The sequence below is a fragment of the Oncorhynchus masou genome, chromosome 27 (genome assembly GCF_036934945.1).
Source record: "Oncorhynchus masou masou isolate Uvic2021 chromosome 27, UVic_Omas_1.1, whole genome shotgun sequence".
Classification (NCBI taxonomy): Eukaryota; Metazoa; Chordata; class Actinopteri; order Salmoniformes; family Salmonidae; genus Oncorhynchus; species Oncorhynchus masou.
In genome coordinates this window covers 50,079,349-50,100,532 of record NC_088238.1, presented here as the reverse complement: position 1 = coordinate 50,100,532, position 21,184 = coordinate 50,079,349, and the positions used below count along the sequence as shown (strand labels likewise).

The window sequence follows — 21,184 nt, the reverse complement described above, 5'->3', positions numbered from 1 at the left end:
GTTTATCTGTCGTAGTGTAGTGAGATGAGAGGCATCCCTCTCCCTTCCAACCCTAGGGCTTAAGGGTAGTGTGTCTGTGGGTGTGTTGGGGGAGAACAATCCGGAAATACAGGACAGTGAGGGCTTAATTAAAAACGCTATGGGCTCTGCCCTGCACCACGAGACCAGGTAATGAGACATACTGTACACCCCTCCCTGGAGGATCACACACACACCTCTGTCTGTTTTTCAACTCTCTCTCTCTCTCTCCTCTCTCTCTCTCTCTCTCTCTCTCTCTCTCTCTCTCTCTCTCTCTCTCCCTCTCTCTCTCTCTCTCTCTCCTGCTTGCTGCCTGTCACTATAGTGGCGTTATCAGGGCTAGGCGTGGGACGGCCCGCCAACTGGGCTTGCCACCTGTTGAGTCAGACAGCTCCTCTGAGACCTAGCTTCTTATCCGAGTCAGTTTCAAACGGGAGACCGCCGCACCTGCCTGCCCATCATTCTCTCTCTCTCTCTCCCCCTCTCTCTCTCTCTCTCTGTCTCTCTTTCTCCCTCTGACACACAAACATGTTCCTAGATATGCACACACACACCTGTTCACCCTAGCGTCACCCCTTCACTCTCGCAGCCTAACAACACAACAAGTTTATAAATAAAGTCTGCTCACAGCCACAATTGCTACAACTCCCATTAGCATTTTCTCATTCTCACTTAAAAAAAAAAAATGTTGAGCTTCCGGCACCTGGTATTCCCAGGCGGGCTCCCATCCCAGTACTAACCAGGCCAAACCCTGAACAGGTGTGTTCAGGGTAGTCTAGCCACAAGCATATTTTTTAAATCCCATTTTCTCCCTGAATTAGGTCCCTTGGCTCATCTCTGCAGCTCCTCAAAGGACTCGGGAGAGGCGAAGTTCGAGTCATGCGTCCTCCGAAACACACTTCTCGCTTAACCCGGATGTCAGCCACACCAATGTGTCCGAAGGAAACACTGTTCGACTGACGACCGGAATCAGCTTGCAGGCGCCCGGCCATGTCACAAGGAGTCGCTAGAGCACGATGAGTCCACCGGCCAAACCCTCCCCTACCCCGGATGGTGCAGGGCCAATTGTGCAACGTCCTATGGGCTCCCGGCCACGGCCGGTTGTGACCCAGCCTGGGATCGAACCTCAAGCTGTAGTGGCTCCGCTGCGGTGTAGTGCTTTTGACCACTGTGCCATCCAGGACTATCATTGCTCACTTTCATTAGTGCAACAACTGCATTCCACGATAGAATCGCTATCACACCGAAAATCCCACTCATTTCGCTTCAACACTGCAACTCTTAGTGAGAAAACAGGAAGCAATAAGGAAGCGACCAAACTATCAGAGAACTCAACAACCCTCCAAACCAGCTTACAGTATCAACAGGGGGGTGTTCTTATGAGTTCACTCATTATATAGAGCTTGATTTCCTGTCAAGGATACCATTACTCACAAGCATGTTTTTCAAAGCATTCGGAAAAGAACTACACTGCCAAAATATAGAAGCAACATGGAAAGTGTTGGTCCCATGTTTCATGAGCTGAAATAAAAGAACCCAGAAATGTTCCATTGAACAAACAGCTTATATCTCTCAAATGTTCTGCCCAAATTTGTTTACATCCCTGTTAGTGAGCATTTTTCCTTTGCCAAGATAATCCATCCACCTGCAGGTTTGGTATATCAAGAAGCTGATTAAACAGAATAATCATTACAGAGATGCACCTTGTGCTGGGGACAATAATACGCCAATCTAAAATGTGCAGTTAAAATGAGTAAAACAAGTTTATATTTTGGGTTCTGAAGGGGTACAACAGTTGAATTAAGCTAAGGAGGTACCTACTGTATAAGTTATATCCTTTGAGAATTAATGGGTATATATATCATGAATTTAAACATTAAAAATGGATGTAGCAACTGCTGATTGCCCCTTTAAGCTTAGCTCATTGAATGTTTTACTGTAAATCACAGCGGGGGGGGGGACAATCCATCCCTATTTATCTTGGTTTATGACAGAGTATTTGCATATATTTAGCATGTAGCCTTTTATGACAATTTAATCATAAGGTTTGGTGTTTACGGTCTGACCTGAGGCTAGCATGTTATCACGTGTCATTACATCAACAGCCAAGTTGAATGGGCTCACATCGAGGGAACAAGGTGCCATATCATTTTATCCACATACTGTAACCGCTCGCTGTGGAGTCGAGGGGCAATGCTAACATTGGGAACATCTTGACAGTCGAAGAGTGACACTGAGACTGTGTTGTGTGTAGCCTACATGACCCACCACAGATTATGGTGGGGCTGCTTCTGCTCCACAAAGAGTCAGGACAGATATTGAATAATGTGTCATCTGTATTGAATTGAATTGCATTGTACTTCATTGTATTGTATTTCTGAGGGAATGATATTTGCTTAGCTGCAGTAACAATGTCTGATTATTAATTCCTACAATGCAGAAATTTTGGTAGATTAGGGATTATGTTCCCCCAACCTAGATTAGTCAATTATCTTGAAGTTTTCTGTTTTGAGAACATTCCGTTTTTCCGATTTAGGAATCTAGAACCTTGCTATTGAAAACATTCCCAGTGCAGCTTCTGTAAACCTCCTACAGTGTCACACACACATACACACAACTCCCCTCTCACCTTCTCTCTCGTGCCAGGTCCTGCTGCCACTAGCTGGGGAGCTAGGTGAGGAATAGAAGTCAGGGCCAGTGGGACTGGTCTCCATACTCTCCTCTATGTTGAGGGTCTTGGGCCGTTTACTGAAGGAGGAGGCAAAATTATGAGTCACAACATATGTATATATTCTTTGATCCATTATCACAGCCAGTGATGTTGTAAAACTAAAGTACCTGTATCGTATGTTGACTGATGATGTATTATCCAGATGCGTGAGTGTAAACAGAATTGAACTAGAACAAACAGCCAAATATGGACACAACGCTATAATATAATAGAAATGACTATACATTTATCCCCCGAGGCACTAAAGTGAAATCAGTTTTACATTCCCCCCATTCCCCCCTGCATCTCGTTCAAAGTTCAGCGGTCAATTTGTGACAAGAGGTTCCCATGTGATGCATGAGAAAGAGAGAGGGGGCAGGGTAGAGTCCTGCAGTAGACTGACCTGCCAGGCGGGGAGGAGAGGGAGCGATGGAGGCCCACACTGGAGTTCAGGTCATGGTAGTACGGCTGACTAGGCATGTCGGCCATGGAGAAGTTCACCCCTGCCCCCTGGGTGATGGGCGCTAGAGAGGAAGGAGAGGAACAGAGAGGTACAGGTTGGACACTTCCTGGTCACTAGCATGCTGATTGGTTGGCTGCTGAAGCTTTGATAGGCTTCTGATGTGATGTGACCTTGAACTTGGTCAACAACTTCATTAAAATGATCTCAGTGTACATGATCCCCACTCACATGTTAAATAAAGGTTAAATACTTTTTTTTTTAAATAGAAAGATTGAACATCATTCAACTTTTTGCATTCCACCAGCACACTGCAAACTCATGAACTAAGCCACACCCACCAGGCATCTGATTAGTTCCTACGTATTGTAATTGGTCGAGCACATATCAATAAGTGCACTGAAGTTCACTTTCATGGTGGTTGTATGTGTGATATGCTTTGAGTACCACAGCCCACCATCACTGTGTGAAATTAGACTTTTTTTTCTCCCTGTGGTTGATGGCCATGGGGGAGGGATATTGTTTCTGGGAGGACAGCTGATTGTTTACCAGGGCACTCTGTAAACACTCCTTCCTCTCTTAAAACTCACACTTGCGAAGGGAGCCCTGTGAGTGCGGTGGGTGGGTGTGTGGGGTTGCTAGTATGGTCTGGACTCGACGGGAGTCTGGAGTGTGTGGTGGTCTCTGTTGTGGTCTGAGGTTCACCACAGCCTCAGAACTGGCAATCCCAGCACTGCAGCCTCAGAACTGGCAACCCCAGCACTGCAGCCTCAGAACTGGCAACCCCAGCATTGCAGCCTCAGAACTGGCAATCCCAGCACTGCAGCCTCAGAACTGGCAACCCCAGCACTGCAGCCTCAGAACTGGCAATCCCAGCACTGCAGCCTCAGAACTGGCAACCCCAGCACTGCAGCCTCAGAACTGGCAACCCCAGCATTGCAGCCTCAGAACTGGCAACCCCAGCATTGCAGCCTCAGAACTGGCAACCCCAGCACTGCAGCCTCAGAACTGGCAATCCCAGCACTGCAGCCTCAAAACTGGCAACCCCAGCACTGCAGCCTCAGAACTGGCAACCCCAGCACTGCAGCCTCAGAACTGGCAACCCCAGCACTGCAGCCTCGGAACTGGCAACCCCAGCACTGCAGCCCCAGAACTGGCAACCCCAGCACTGCAGCCTCAGAACTGGCAACCCCAGCACTGCAGACTCAGAACTGGCAACCCCAGCATTGCAGCCTCAGAACTGGCAAACCCAGCATTGCAGTCTCAGAACTGGCAACCCCAGCATTGCAGTCTTGGAACTGGCAACCTGCAGCAGCCCTGGTATTGACTACCCCTAACCAAGCTGTGTCGCGTTCCTCTCTCCCATGGGCATTTGTGTTTTAATTCCCTACCAACGAGACTCTCTCTCTCTCTTCTCTCTCTCAACATACTGGGTGTCATGCCACTCACTCTGACATCAAGTAATTTAACTATGTTGAAGCAAATATGACCCCTGACTTCTGAATCTTAACAATGCCCAGCACAAAATAACAATGACGCTAGAACACCTGTTACTGTTTTTTTCTTTCATTCATTTGAATTTGCATGTAAGAACTGCAGAACCGCAGCACTCACTGATTTTTAATTGGTTTAAAGGCCTGCACCGTAATCCGAAAAACAACAGATCAAATATGTTAGAATACAGGACACAACATCCGTATGTTGTAGGACCAGTGGTATAAAGTAGTTAAATAAAAATATTTTAAAGTACTACTTAAGTAGTTTTTGGGGGGTATCTACTGTACACTTTACTTTTTATATTATTATTATATTACTATTTATATTTTTGATTACTTTTACTTTTTCTTCACTACATTCCTTAAGAAAATATTGTACTTAGTACTCCATACATTTTCCTTGACACCGAAAAGTACTCATTACTTGCTTAGCAGGACAGGAAAATGCTCCAATTCAGGCACTTATCAAGAGAACATCCCTGGTCATCCCTACTGCCTCTGATCTGGCGGACTCACTAAACACACATGCTTCATTTGCAAATTATGTCTGAATATTGGAGTGTGCCCCTGGTTATCCATACATTTCAAAACAAGAAAATCTGGTTTGCTTAATATAAGGAATTTGAAATGATTTATACATGTACTTTTACTTTTGAAACTTAAGTATAATGTATTAATTACATTTACTTTTGATACTTAAGTATATTTTCAACCAAATATTTTTTTACTTTTATTCAAGTAGAATTTTACTGGGTGACTTTAACTTTTACTTGAGTCCTTTTCTATTAAGGTATCTTTAATTTGACTCAAGTATGACTAATTGGCTACTTTTTCCACCACTGTGTAGGACACAACAGCACTTGAGCAGTACAGGTAAATCCTGCCTGAGGGAACCATTGTCCTCAGCTAACTGTGGAGAGAGATATCTGAAAGAACATCTGTCATCATCTTTGAGAAGGGCAGTCCATACAAACACACACTCCCGCGCACACACACACACACACACACACACCTGTCTACTGTAGACACACATATACTGTGTTCTAATGCTTGCTCGACTGTTTTCCCCGCGTTTGTACCGTAAAGATCACTCTTTTTGAATCGACAATGAGTACAATGATATATGAATGTACTGTACTTACTTCGGGACACCCGCACCAGCTCCGAAACACTGAAGACTCCTGATTTGATGAAGCTGTCTTCCAAGTAAACTGCAGAAACAAAAACAAAGATAGACAATATATCAATACAATATATCAAGCAAAACATTAAACCATATGCTTTGTGTTCTAGGAACTTACAGCAAGTTACATTCTTAAGGATTTAAGCTGGTGATAAAGTAATAAATCATTACTTGATTCCCTGCTTACTGCACACGGGACGAGCAAACATTCTCGACCAAAATATCTCTGTAATAAAACAGAGCATCCTTCATCGACCCACCACCTGGTGGTTCTCTGGAGCTCAGTTGGTAAAGCATGGCGTTTGCATCACCAGGATTGTAGGTTTGATTCCCAGGGGCCACCCATACGTAAAATGTACGCACAGGTAAAAAGCTAAATGCTGTATATAATATTTATTATATTAACACAGCTGCAGACTGAATACTGTCAATACTGAAAATAGTGAAACATGGAGGCTTTGAAGTGCAATATGTATGGGGGTCAGAATGTAAGAACAAAATCCCAGAACCAATCGGTCAAGCCTGGTCCCAGATCAGTTTGTGCTGTTAATATACAGTTGAAGTTTAGATACACTTAAGTTGGAGTCATTAAAACTCATTTTTCATCCACTCCACAAATTTCTTGTTAACAAACTATAGTTTTGGCAAGTCGGTTAGGACATCTACTTTGTGCATGACACAAGTCATTTTTCCAACAATTGTTTGCAGACAGATTATTTAACTTATTATTCACTGTGTCAAAAGTTTACACACACTAAGTTGACTGTGCCTTTAAACAGCTTGAACAATTCCAGAAAATTATGTCATGGCTTTAGAAGATTCTGATAGGCTAATTGACATAATTCGAGTCAATTGGAGGTGTACCTGTGGATGTATTTCAAAGCCAACCTTCAAACTCAGTGCCTCTTTGCTTGACATCATGGGGGGAAAAAATGGTAGACCTCCACAAGTCTGGTTCATCCTTGGGAGCAATTTCCAAATGACTGAAGGTACCATGTTCATCTGTACAAACAATGGTACGCAAGTATATACAACTTGGGATCACGCAGCCATCATACCGCTCAGGAAGGAGATGCGTTCTGTCTTAACATACTTTGGTGCGAAAAGTGCAAATCAATCCCAGAACAACCTTGTGAAAATCTGGAGGAAACAGGTACAAAAGTATCTATATCCACAGTAAAACAAGTCCTATATTGACATAACCTGAAAGGCCGCTCAGCAAGGAAGAAACCACTGCTCCAAAACCGCCATAAAAAAGCCAGACAACAGTTTGCAATTGCACATGGGGACAAAGATCGTACTTTTTGGAGAAATGTCCTCTGGTCTGATGAAACAAAAATAGAACTGTTTGGCCATAGTGACCATCCCAACCATGAGGCACAGGGGTGGCAGCATCATGTTGTGAGGGTGCTTTGCTGCAGGAGGAGCTGATGCACTTCATAAAATAGAGGGCATCATGAGGATGGAAAATGATGTGGATATATTGAAGCAACACCTCACGACATCAGTCAGGAAGTTAAATCTTAGTTGCAAATGGGTCTTCCAAATCGACAATGACCCCAAGCATACTTCCAAAGTTGTGGCAAAATGGCTGAAGGACAACAAAGTTAAGGTATTGGAGTGGCCATCACAAAGCCCTGACCTCAATCCTACAGAACATTTGTGGGCAGAACTGAAAAAACGTGTGCGAGCAAGGAGGCCTACAAACCTGACTCAGTTACACCAGCTCTGTCAGGAGGAATGGGCCAAGCTTGTGGAAGGCTACCTGAAAATTTTGACCCAAATTAAACAATGTGAAGACAATGCTACCAAATTCTAATTGAGTGTATGTAAACTTCTGACCCACTGGGAATGTGAAGAAATAAATAAAAGCTGAAATAAATCATTCTCTCTACTATTATTCTGACATTTCACATTCTTAAAATAAAGTGGTGATCCTAACTGACCTAAGACAGGGAATTTTTACTAGGATTAAATGTCAGGAATTGTGAAACTTAGTTTAAATGTATTTGGCTAAGGTGTATGTAAACTTCTGACTTCAACTGAATTTGTCACGCCAATGACCATAGTGAGTCGGCACTACAGCACAAAGTAGATCTGGGACCAGGCTATCCAGACAGACATGTCACTGACTCCCAGAATTACTTTGACTTTTCATCCTTTGATGTTCTGAGGAGGACCATTGGGTGTATCAACTACAAAGGGGGAAGGCGTGAGTCTAGATTTCGATTGGCAGCTACATGCACTTTCTTCCTCCTAATGTCTCAACACAAGCCAGCGGGCGTCCCAGAGAAGGGAAGGGAACTGTGCCACTGTAGAGGATGCATCTAGGGAGGCCCTCCCAGGGTCTGAGTCATTGGCTCAACGTTTGCTCAACGTTGTTTGACTTGGCAGCGAAACGCACACCCAGGGCAGGCAAAACCTGCTCTTTAGGAATGGACCTAATTACGTTCTCTCTCTATTTTCATTCCTGGCCCGTGATGACATAGTCCAGGTCAGTCCAGGAGAGAAGCAACGGGCTGCCGGAGATTATTTGGAGCGGCAGCCATTTTGTTTGGCTAGCTAGCAGACTGGCTAGCCAATTTAGCTCAGCTATCCAACCCTTCTTGGCAAGGAAGAGGACTATGGCCTCAGACTTCCATTAGTGTACTACAGAGGAGCACATAAAGTGGTCTAGCCTCCATGTTTCACAATCTTTTTTTGTCTCTTAGATGCAGTTAGTATTGTAAGTAGCTGACAGCACCATCATTATGAGATACCATACGTACATTCAGATGGGTGTAATCTGCATATCTGCCAAACTATCTTACAACAAAATGTTCCAGGTGAGAGCATAGACTATATACAAAGATACATATTTCTGCTATGGACCTTACACAAAAAGAGCACTGCTAATACAGATACCACAGTAATCATACTACCAGGTGAGGATATACTATACACAGTACAGAGAGGGGACTGGGAACTATAGAGCTATGATTGACAGCACAGAGGTTGGAGGACAGTGACAGTCAATTTCAGGTACATACCTGGAGGGTTGTTGCCTGGCTCATTGTTACTGGGACTTCCTGACTGCTGTGCGTCTGTAACACAGATATAAAACCATACTTCAATTGCGAACCTGAGATCATGAAATACCAGAAAAGGTCATTAAAGTTCAGCAGTCTTCTATCAATTGAAGTAATTCAAATGAGCTTGATTGGAATTAATGTAAACCACCCAGTGTTGCCAAAGCGATACGAGGACATGTCCAAAGTACCCTGAATGTCACAGGTGGCCAAAAACAAACAAGCAAGGTGCTGTTAAAGATCTGATTTCATCTCAAACTAGACACAATATCAACTGGAGTCTACACAGAGTATGGTGATTATATAACGAATACTCTGCAGCTTCCTTAGTTTGTGTCTGAGATTTTTATTTCCATATTTTTGCGGATGTGTCAGTCCTGACAGACCAAGCCAGATGTGCGCTGATATACAGTACCAGTCAAAAGTTTGGACAACTACTCATTCAAGGGTTTTTGATAGTCCCACTAAGAGCAAACCAGATGGCATGGCATATCGCTGCAGACATGCTGGTTAAGTGTGCCTAGAATTCTAAATAAATCACAGACAGTGTCACAAGCAAAGCACCCCCACACCATCACATCTCCTCCTCCATACTTCACAGTGGGAACCACACATGCAGAGATCATCCATTCACCTAATCTGCGTCTCACAAAGACACAGCAGTTGGAACCAGAAATCTAAAATGTGGACTCATTAGAACAGAGGACAGATTTCCACCGGTCTAATGTCCATTGCTCTTGTTTCTTTGACCAAGCAAATCTCTTATTATTATTGGTGTCCTTTAGTAGGGGTTTCTTTGCAGCAATTCGACCATGAAGGCCTGATTCACGCAGTCTCCTCTGAACAGTTGATGTTGAGATGTGGCTGTTACTTGAATTCTGTAAAGCATTTATTTGGGCTGCAATTTCTGAGGCAGGTAACTCTAATGAACTTATCGTCTGCAGCAGAGGTAACTCTGGGTATTTCTTTTCTGTGGCGGTCCTCATGAGAGCCAGTTTCATCATAGCGCTTGATGGTTTTTGCGACTGCACTTGAAGAAACTTTCAAAGTTCTTGAAATGTTCCTCATTGACTGACCTTCATGTCTTAAAGTAATGATGGACTGTCATTTCTCTTTGCTTATTTGAGCTGTTCTTGCCATAATATGGACTTGGTCTTTTACCAAATAGGGCTATCTTCTGTATACCACCCTACCTTGTCACAACACAACTGATTGGCTCAAACGTATTAAGAAGGAAATAAATTCCACAAATTAACTTTTAACAAGGCACACCTGTTATTTGAAATGCATTCCAGGTGACTACCTAATGAAGTTGGTTGAGAGAATGCCAAGAGTGTTCAAAGCTGTCATCAAGGCAAAGGGTGACTACTTGGAAGAATCTAAAATCTTAAACATATTTTGGTTACCACATGATTCCATATGTGTTTGAGTTTGAGTTTATTTTTATTTTTACAGGGACAGTGCACATTAATCAACGTTTCAGTAAAAGTGACGGTTTTAGCCAGCCGGCTAATTTTCAACCGCAGTCCCTGGGCAGGTTATTAAAAACAATTACAATATAGACAATAGCAACATAGAACAAGCAAGACATAGCAACATAGGACAAGCAAGACGTAGCATACAGACAGAGCAACATAGAGCAAATAGCAGCAAGACAAAATCCATAAAAGCAACAAAGTGTTTCCACACCTCACAAGCTACAGACAACAGACAACATGGAAAGCTGCAACACACAGCTAGGGACCATGTTCACAAATCTGATTGACCTTTAGCCATGTCTTCAAGCATTTTGTGAAAGTGTGATATGTGGTGCAGTTATGTGTGTCTGATGGCAGTGTATTCCAGACATGGGAAGCTCTCACAGAGAATGCAGATTTACTAAAGGTGCTTTTCCTTAGGGGAACTATACAGTCACCTCTCATGGCAGACCTTGTGGATCTGCTGCCATATGTCTGGGTTTTCTGTTTAACAAAAATATTGAGTGGAGGGGGAGCCAGGCCATTAAGGATCTTGAATACAAGACATGCGTTGGTGTATTGCACAGGATTTTCCCAACTCAAGAGCTCATGCTTTCTAAGGATGTGACAATGATGATGGCTATTGGGCTTCCTATCAAGCACTTTGAGAGCCTGTTTGTAGACAGACTGAATAGGTTTTAATGTTGTACCGCAAGCTTGGGCCCAACTAGTCAAGCAGTATGTTAAGTGGGGGAGTATCATAGAGTTGAAGTACAGTTTTGCTACCTCTGTAGTCAAACAATTTCGTATAAATCGGAAATTAGCTAGGTTGAATTTAGTTATTTAAATTACCTTTTTCACATGCTTTTTAAAAGAGAGGTTGGAATCAAGTATGATGCCAAGGTACTTAAAATCGGATACCACCTGGAGCTTCTCCCCTGACACATAGACATCTGGCTCAGTAGCTTCTGTTGCCCTCTTTGTGAAGAACATGCAAACAGTTTTTTTCACATTGAGATGCAAACACGAGTCACTGAGCCACTTTGTAACCTGGACCATTACAGTAGTGAGTTCTTGTGCAGCTTGTTGTTTGCTCTTTGCATGCACATATATCACTGTATCATCTGCATACATTTGAACTTCAGACCCAGTACAGACAGAAGGCAGATCATTAATGTACAGGCTGAACAGGAGGGGCCCCAGTATTGACCCTTGGGGCACGCCCACATCATAGCTACGATAGGGCGACAGCTCATTGCTCACTCTGACACACTGAGTTCTGCCTTCAAGGTATGATTTCATCCATCTCAAGGCATCAGGGGAAAAGTTTAACTTTGACAATTTTGTGATGAGAATCTCATGGTTAACAGTATCAAAAGCCTTCCTTAGGTCCAGAAACACAGCCCCAACAGCACCCCCTTTGTCCATCTATGACTTCACATTTTCCAGAAGAAAGCAGTTGGCCGTTTCTGTGGAGTGTTTCGCTCTGAAGCCAAACTGCATGGAGTGTAATGTGAAGGGGCTGTTGTTGAGGTGGGCAATCATTTGTTCTGCTACACACTTTTCAACAACCTTTGACACCACAGGTAGTATACTAATGGGCCTGTAGTTACTCACGTCAGCAGGGTCGCCTGATTTAAAGATGGCCGTTATTATGGCCGACTTCCATACCCTTGGAAACACACCGAGACCAATAGATGTGTTGGTGACCTTAGTAATGGGGCCAATGAGTGACTCTTTGTAGTTTTTAAGAAAGGTAGAGTCCATCCCAAACACATCTTTGGCTTTAGTGTTCTTTAGTGAGCTAATCACCTTGTTCACCTTTGACTCAGAAACCTCCCTTATGATGAAGACAGGTTGAGTGTCATTCACTAGCACTGAGCCCAAGAAACCGGTGGAAGGGTTCTGTGTCAGTGCCCTGACAGAGTCAATAAAGTAGGAATTGAAGGCTATTGCTATTTCGACTGCATCCTGTGTTAGATTGTTATTCACCATGATTTCTAGTCTTTTTGCAGTGTTACTATGGTCTTTCCCTGTTAACTTTTTAAGATTCTCCCATATCAATTTAGAATTTCCCTTTGCTTCACCAATTATGTTAATAAAAAAGTTTGCCTTGGCCTGTCTGATTTCTTTCATCACCTTATTTCTCAACATGGTAAACCTACGTCTGTCATGCTCTAATTTAGATTTTAGGGCTATTTTTAGAGCATAATCTCGTTCTTTCATCAATTTCCAGATTTCTCCATTTAGCCAAGGAAGAGTGCTCTTTTGGCCAGGTTTGGATTTGACTTTCTTTAGGAAGCCATTTATTGTAGTCTGGATTGTGGATAGAAAAACCTGACTATCAGCTTCCACGTCTGTATAGGACAAGAGATCATTCCAGTTTATTCCCTTAATTGCTTTTTCAAAATAGTTTAATTCATAGTGTTATATCATAGTTTTGATGTCTTCACTATTATTCTACAACGTATAAAATAGTAAAAATAAAGAAAAACCTTTGAGTGAATAGGTGTGTTTAAACTTTTGACTGGTATTATATATAATAGAGTAAAAAGCCTTCAGCTGGAGTGGAAAGAGGCAATAAGACAAGATTAAAAATATGAGGTAAAGTGTTATCCTGACCTGCACACAAAGACTGGTTAATTCTGGCTGGCTTTTTACAGGGCTTGGGTTAGGGAGAACATGGTGTGTCTCTGCCTCGTCCTGCCCTGCCTGGCCCTGGGAGAAGCATGCACATAGCACACGCAACGGGTGGGGGATAAGCTCTGAAACATGTCAGGAATTCTCCCCATAAGGTAGCGCCTACCCTAGCCTAACCACGTGGTTCCTCTGATTGATGTTGTTACCTTACAGCACCTTTGGGAGGAGGATAAGCTGGCGTTCCTCAGCCGTTGCCGCACTCGTTAGTCACCGCCAACCACCAGAGGCCATTTGAGTATCGTCTCCCAACCGTCACGCAACACTAACAGATATTCAAACGATGCTCACAAGCACCTGGCTTTCAACATAAACACGAGTCCAGGGGTACTTGAGTACTATTTGAGAAGGTCCATATTGTCATTTATTGGTGCAGTAACAAACCTCCACCTCGCAACCCATGGGACCCCAAACTGTTCACACCCCTCTTGTTGGCAGAGAGAAAATGTTGCCGTTTTAAAGCTAATTTCTGGTAATTCTACACACTGAGCATGGGGCACATATTTTTGTTGTTATTGCCATTTTAAAGCTAATTTCCTACTATTCTACACATTTTTCCATGTCTTATGTGTTTATATGATACCAGGATCGCAGTCAGGCCAAGTGTTTTTTCTTGGGGGGGGGGGCCGCAGTCCATATTGACCCCGTTCTGGGTCCGGATCCAGACCGCGGGACTCCAGTTGAGTATGGAAGCACTGCACCATATCATATACAATAAACAATAGGTCCACAGATGAAAAGTAGCTCCAAAGAGCTTACTTAAATTTCCCCAAAACAGCAGTACCTCTCCACACTACACACCACTATTCCCTATAAAACCTACTGTAGCATCGGCCTATCAGAGTCGGGCAATATCAGCGTCACTGACACCCAAAGAACATATGGGAGAGAAGGAGAGGAGGACCCCCCCTTCCTCCTTTCATTCCTTCCCTCCCTCTACCAACGCCCACTTCAACCAACCATACAGGGAAACAAAACAAATCAAATCAAATGTTATTGGTCGCCTAAACATATTTAGCAGATGTTAGTGCGGGTATAGCGAAATACTTGTGTTCCTAGCTCCTACAGAGCAGTAAACAGTACACCATTGAATGGCTGGGCTGTGTTTGACTTGAGTTCCATAAGATTTTACTGTACCACAGCCACCCCCACGTGTTCCTCCTGTGCTTGATGTATGAGCTATGCACAATGAGAACCACAGGGTTGTGATATGATCTACGCCTTAAATGCGGAGTGAGGAACAGAGGCGGGAGACGGCTGAACTCAGATAGCCTCGCCTTGCAACAACACTCCTTTTCCTGCTGCTGAGACTTCCCTCTCTCATAAGCTCCATTTCAGAGGTTAAAAAAAGAAGAGAGAGAGATAGAGAGAGAAAGAGGACTAGAGAGAGAGAAGAAAAATTTGAAGAAAAAAACGTTGAGAGATTTATTCGCTCCCCACCCCCTCTAAATTTGACCATTAAACAGCACTGCAAAAACGGAATGTTCTTGGCCGCGGCTCAACAATGACAAAGTAGGGCGGGAACAACACCACCATACGTTAAGTGAAAAAATCCACCCTTATGTTTAACCGTGAATAGTCACAACTTTGAGCTCTCTTTACAGGATACAGAGGGCACAAGGGAAGTCTGTTGTTGATAGCTTGCTCTCTTTTCGATGCCTAAGTTGGCTACTTTGTTAGCGTGTCTGGTTTGTTGTCTTGTAAGACACAATTTTTCGGGAAAATAAATTACTCTCTGGATGGAAATTCACATAATTTCAGTAAAAACTGTATGGTGCTATTGACTTCACAGGCACATCACGTATGCACATTTGTCATATTTTCTAATGAGATACAATTATATTTCTATACTGAACAAAAATATATACGCAACATATAAAGTGTTGTTTGATGTTTCGTGAGCTGAAAGAAAATCTCCCAGAAACGTTCCATACGCAAAAAAAAATATTATTTCTCTCAGATTTGGTGCACAAATTTGTTTACATCCCTGTTAGTGAGCATTTGCCAAGCTAACCCATCCACCTGACAGGTGTGGCATATCAAGAAGCTGATTAAACAGCATGGTCATTACACAGGTGCACCTTGTGCTGGGGACAATAAAAGGCGACTCTAAAATGTGCAGTTTTGTCACACAACACAATGCCACAGGTGTTTGGAGGGAGCATGCAATTGGCACGCTGACTGCAGGAACGTCCACCAGAGCTTTTGCCAGAGAATTGAATGTTCATTTCTCAACCATAAGTCACCTCCAATTTTGTTTTAGAGAATTTGGCAATACGTCCATCCGGCCTCACAACCACAGACCGTGTAACCACGCCAGCTCAGGACTTCCACATTTGGCTTCTTTACCTGCAGGATCGTCTGAGGGGGGAAGGGATGCTAAGGAGTATTTCTGTATTTAATAAAGCCCTTTGGTGGGGAAAAACATATTTTGATTGGCTGGGCCCTGGCTCCCCAATAGGTGGACCTGGCTCCCAAGTGGGTAGGCCTATGCCCTCCCAGGCCAACCCATGGCAGCACCCCTGACCAGTTATGTGAAATCCATAGATTAGGACCTAATGAATTTATTTCTAGTGACTGATTTCCATATATGAACTGTAACTCAGTGAAATCTTTGAAGTTGTTGCATATTGAGTTTATATTTTTGTTCAGTGTATGTTACATGCCACAGTCAAGGGCTTTTGTGCCAATGGTTTGTGTGGAACAACGTCCCTACAGTAATGTGATGGCAAGTGGATCCTCCCACTTTCTTCTTCACTGCCACCCTGGCACTTCCCACCCTCATGCCACTTTCAGACCCATCCATCAGTCTAGTTACAACTGCCAACTATTGCCCTCTCCCAGGAGAGAGAGAAAGAGAGAGACAGGCGAGGAGGGAGACAGATAGATGAGAGAAAGAGGGAGGGTGAGAAAGAGTTGAAGATGAGAGAGAGAGAGAGAGAGAGAGAGAACACAATTAGACCCAACCAAATCATGAGAAAACAAAAAGATAATTACTTGACACATTGGGAAGAATTAACAAAAAAACAGAGCAAACTAGAATGCTATTTGGCCCTAAACAGAGAGTACACAGTGACAGAATACCTGACCACTGTGACTGAGCCAAACTTAAGGAAAGCTTTGACTATGTACAGATTCAGTGATCATAGCCCTGCTATTGAGAAAAGTCGCCATAGGCAGACCTGGCTCTCAAGAGAAGACTCCACACTGCCCACAAAATGCCCACAAAATGAGGTGGAAACTGAGCTGCACTTCCTATCCTCCTGCCAAATGTATGACCATATTAGAGACACATATTTCTCGCAGATTACACAGACCTTTGTAAAAGAGAGAAGGTGGGAAGCTGGTTTGTCTAACCTGGAACAGACCATTGTGAGAGAACAGGCAAAATACCAGATGGTCATGGTAATTAAAGAAGCCAGCCAGCTGAAGTAGAAGCAGCATCTTCTCTCTGCTTCCCTACAGTCCAACTGGAGCCACCTGGAAGAGTTGAGAGAGAATCCAGGCATATGGCATCTTCTGTCTGTCAACCCCTCTCAGAGGCATGAGGGAGCCCTATAATCTGAGAGCTGGAAAACCCCTGGCATCGCATACATCACAAGAACCCAGTTATTCTTGCGTGTGTGCCTGTGTTGTACAATTGTATGCTGTGTAAATTTAAGTCTGCATGCAAGAAATAAACTGTCTGAGACAGAAATGAGAAGAGGGGTGAAGACTTTCCGTCACAGAAAACACCTCCTATCTGCATCCAAAGGTGCATCAACCCTTCCAAATGGAGACCAATCCAAGACCAATCCATTCTTCTTAAAATAAACTTCAGTAACCCGTGAATAAACAGTGTGGTCTCGGTCTGTGAGGTAGGTCGCTGGCACTGACTCTGCCCTGAGAGTTTGGCTAGGCCCTGATCACAACACAACATACCAGGGACACACAGCCTTGCTCCAAAAACAACATTTCTTGGCACCTCTCCGTCCCTGTCACTTGTTTAAACAAACAAACAAACGGGGCCCTGGAAGGAGGAGAAAGGAAAGCTAAACATAGGTTTTTAGGATCTTGGCTGTGACTTGACTGAGGAGGACAGAGGAGTGACAGGTTGGGATTGTTGGGTATTGACATGTACTGACTTTGTTTCATACCTTCCGTTTTGACACAACAATGATCATAACACTTATTTCATATTTTGAATGCTCCTTTTCATTTCTCTCTCATGATACCCTAAAACCTAAGTCCAGCCCCTACCCTCACCCCCCTAAACCACACGGTGCATATTAAACCAGTCACATACTTTTACAAACTTTCTTTCTCACTCGCTGCGGTGCATCCATTTGATCCCACAAACACGCACACTCTCACTCTCTCTCTCTCACACACACACACACACACACACACACACACACACACACACACACACACACACACACACACACACACACACACACACACACGCACACAAACGCACACGCGCACGCACACGCACACGCACACACACACACATTCCACAGCACACACACACTCTCACATACACACACATGCCACAGCCCACACATACACACACATCCCACAGCACATGCACACTCTCACATACACACACATCCCACAGCACATGCACACTCTCACATACACACACATCCCACAGCCCACACACACACTCTCACATACACACACATCCCACATACCACGCACACTCTTACATACACACACATCCCACAGCACACACACATCCCTGAGCACACACACACTTTTACATACACACATGCTCGCTGCAGATGCATACCACCGTCGACATTTCAGAGGGAAGAGAGAAGCCGTCTGGCAGCCATTTTAGAGTGGTGCAGCTGGGGTCTGTGCACATGTAAAGCTGTGGCTGCCAGAGGCATGGGTCCCGAGCCAAGATGCATCTCTGCGGCTGAGGGAGAGAGGGCGGGAGAAGAGAGGGGAGAGAAAGGCGTAGAAATATATCCTAATTACAGCACCGCTCAGGCCGTAATGTTTCAACAATACAGCTGTGTGCAGTGTAAATATTTAACATGGCCACACTTTCCATCCCTGTTCTGCATTACTTTGGCTGAGGAGCAAGGCGTTAGGGGGGGTAGGCAAACTGTCAATCTGCCTGTCTATCTGCCTGTCTATCTGTCTGTCCTGGTGTACATAGCCGTAGTGTCTGTGTATATGTGTGTGTGTGTGTGTGTGTGTGTATATGTGTGTGTGTGTATGTGTGTGTGTGTGTGTGTGTGTGTGTGTGTGTGTGTGTGTGGTGGGGGGGTGTTGTTACCAGGCTTTTTCCCTTGTCTTCCTCTGCTCCTGGTTTCTATCATTCACGGCTTAGCCATGATGACCTCATCATTGTGGGCCCAGTTCCAACACAGGCAGATCCGAGTTCTCTCTCAAATGTTGCTCTACCACTGCATGTATCTCTGTCTCTGGGTCTGTAAGAGTATCTCTTATCTTTTGTCTCTTCTCTTGTCTGCCTACATGTATCTCTCTCTCTGTATTGGGATCTGTATCAATTCTTATCTAGACAGTATTGTATTGAATAGTATACATTTTCCTTTCCACTTCTAAATCTTTGTCTACATCTAACCTGGTATCTTTCAATCCTCCCCTCTTTTCATGTCACTTTTTCTCTCATCTTAGTGGCCCCCTCTCTCTCAATCTCTCTGTCACTCCCACTCCCTTTCTTTCTCGCCCCTTCTCTCTCTCCCTCTCCTTCTCTCTCTCGCCCCTTCTCTCTCTCCCTCTCCTTCTCATTCTCGCCCCTTCTCTCTCTCCCTCTCTTTCTCGCCCCTTCTCTCTCTCTTTCTCGCCCCTTCTCTCTCTCCCTCTCTTTCTCACCCCTTCTCTCTCTCCCTCTCCCTCTCTTTCTCGCCCCTTCTCTCTCTCCCTCTCCCTCTCTTTCTCACCCCTTCTCTCTCTCCCTCTCCCTCTCTTTTTCGCCCCTTCTCTCTCTCCCTCTCCCTCTCTTTCTCGCCCCTTCTCTCTCTCCCTCTCCCTCTCTTTCTCACCCCTTCTCTCTCTCCCTCTCCCTCTATTTCTCGCCCCTTCTCTCTCTCCCTCTCCCTCTCTTTCTCGCCCATTCTCTCCCTTTCCCTGCCTCATTTTGTTGACTAAACAAATTGGCCTTTATCGGAGACAGCCGCAACCCAAACATGCCAAATAAAAGATAGGGCAAGGAAATCTGCCCAGAAAAGTAGTTGGCAGTATTAATGGTATTATAAGCAATTTAAATTACTTCACAATGCACATTGTTTACAATAATAATAATAATAATAATAATAATATGCCTTTAATTTGTTACATTCACTGCTAAAATTGACTAAATTTGACCGCCAAGATATTTTATGTTAAAAATGCGAATGGTGGTCCTCAAGAGCTTTTTACACCGGAACGGAAAAATTTTGGGAACCGCTGACCTAGACAGCATGGGTGATGAAACAAGCCCACACAAACGCAACTACATTTTCATTATATCGACTGCAGACATGGTACAAAAAAATCCTGTCTAGGAACACATTTTAGGGTTGTGGGACAACGAGGGTAAAGTTGAAAAGACTGAAGGAACAATGACATTTAGCCTTTTTTATTCCACTGAGAGACACCACAGACTTGTTTAATTGGATAAGAGTGGCACACACACACACACGCACGCACACACACACACACACACACAAACACACACACACACGCACAGTGAGACAGTGAGACAGTGGGACTGTCATGTTTTGAGACGTAGGAATCAAGTGTCAGACAGACAGGGTCAGACCAGAACAATCAGTAGATGAGGAGGAGGAGGGGGAGATGGAGGAGGAAGAGGGGGGTCCATACAACTTTCAGCCTGTAACACAGAACGAAAGCATTCACAGATAGCTATGGTCTCTGTGTGTGTGTGTGTGTGTGTGTGTGTGTGTGTGTGTGTGTGTGTGTGTGTGTGTGTGTGTGTGTGTGTGTGTGTGTGTGTGTGTGTGTGTGTGTGTGTGTGTGTGTGTATGCGCGCCCTCTGGGGAAGAAGAGACATGCATGCTAATGACACTGGAGAGCAGGTCTCCTTTCTCTTTCACTTTTTTCGGGACTCAATGCTGTCTGGTCCATGAACTCTCACGGGGGTGAAAAGAGGAGCGATTTTACAGCGTCCGAGAAAACAGACTTCTCATTCAGGTCAACAAACAGTGTGGCATCGCCCACATTAATTCCAGAGAGGTACGGGAAGAATGGCTGAATCAACTGACACATCATTAGTGAGGATAGGCTAGGCCAGGGAAAAAAGAGAGCGAGAGACAGAGGGAGAGAGAGAGAGAGAGAGAGAGAGGGACTTGGGAATAAAAAGAGATGAGAGATAGAGAGGAGAGACAGGGTACAGAGAGGAGAGACAGGGTACAGAGAGGAGAGACAGGGTACAAGAAGAGAGACAGGGTACAGAGAGGAGAGACAGGGTACAGAGAGGAGAGACAGGGTACAGAGAGGAGAGACAGGGTACAGAGAGGAGAGACAGGGTACAGAGAGGAGAGACAGGGTACAAGAAGAGAGACAGGGTACAGAGAGGAGAGACAGGGTACAGAGAGGAGAGACAGGGTACAGAGAGGAGAGACAGGGTACAGAGAGGAGAGACAGGGTACAGAGAGGAGAGACAGGGTGCAGAGAGGAGAGACAGGGTGCAGAGGAGAGACAGGGTACAGAGAGGAGAGACAGGGTACAGAGAGGAGAGACAGGGTGCAGAGAGGAGAGACAGGGTACAGAGAGGAGAGACAGGGTGCAGAGAGGAGAGACAGGGTACAGAGAGGAGAGACAGGGTGCAGAGAGGAGAGACAGGGTACAGAGAGGAGAGACAGGGTACAGAGAGGAGAGACAGGGTGCAGAGAGGAGAGACAAGGTACAGAGAGGAGAGACAGGGTACAGAGAGGAGAGACAGGGTACAGAGAGGAGAGACAGGGTACAGAGAGGAGAGACAGGGTACAGAGAGGAGAGACAGGGTACAGAGAGGAGAGACAGGGTACAGAGAGGAGAGACAGGGTACAGAGAGGAGAGACAGGGTGCAGAGAGGAGAGACAGGGTGCAGAGAGGAGAGACAGGGTGCAGAGAGGAGAGACAGGGTGCAGAGAGG

General features: G+C 44.5%; 1 protein-coding gene across 4 annotated transcripts in view; it reads right to left on the bottom strand.

Annotated features, from left to right (window-relative positions):
• The window catches only part of LOC135516345 (nuclear factor 1 B-type-like), a 104,700-nt gene that overhangs the window by 36,129 nt on the left and 47,387 nt on the right, over window positions 1-21,184 (bottom strand). For 3 of the 4 annotated variants that reach the window (XM_064940588.1, XM_064940587.1, XM_064940590.1), the window contains exons 3-6: window positions 8,897-8,950; window positions 5,827-5,895; window positions 3,132-3,252; window positions 2,648-2,766 (exon numbers count right to left, since the gene is read on the bottom strand). In XM_064940588.1, coding sequence (XP_064796660.1) covers window positions 2,648-2,766; window positions 3,132-3,252; window positions 5,827-5,895; window positions 8,897-8,950 — 363 coding nt within the window. The remainder of the gene's footprint in view (window positions 1-2,647; window positions 2,767-3,131; window positions 3,253-5,826; window positions 5,896-8,896; window positions 8,951-21,184) is intronic. The other variant, XM_064940589.1, reaches the window with a different exon arrangement.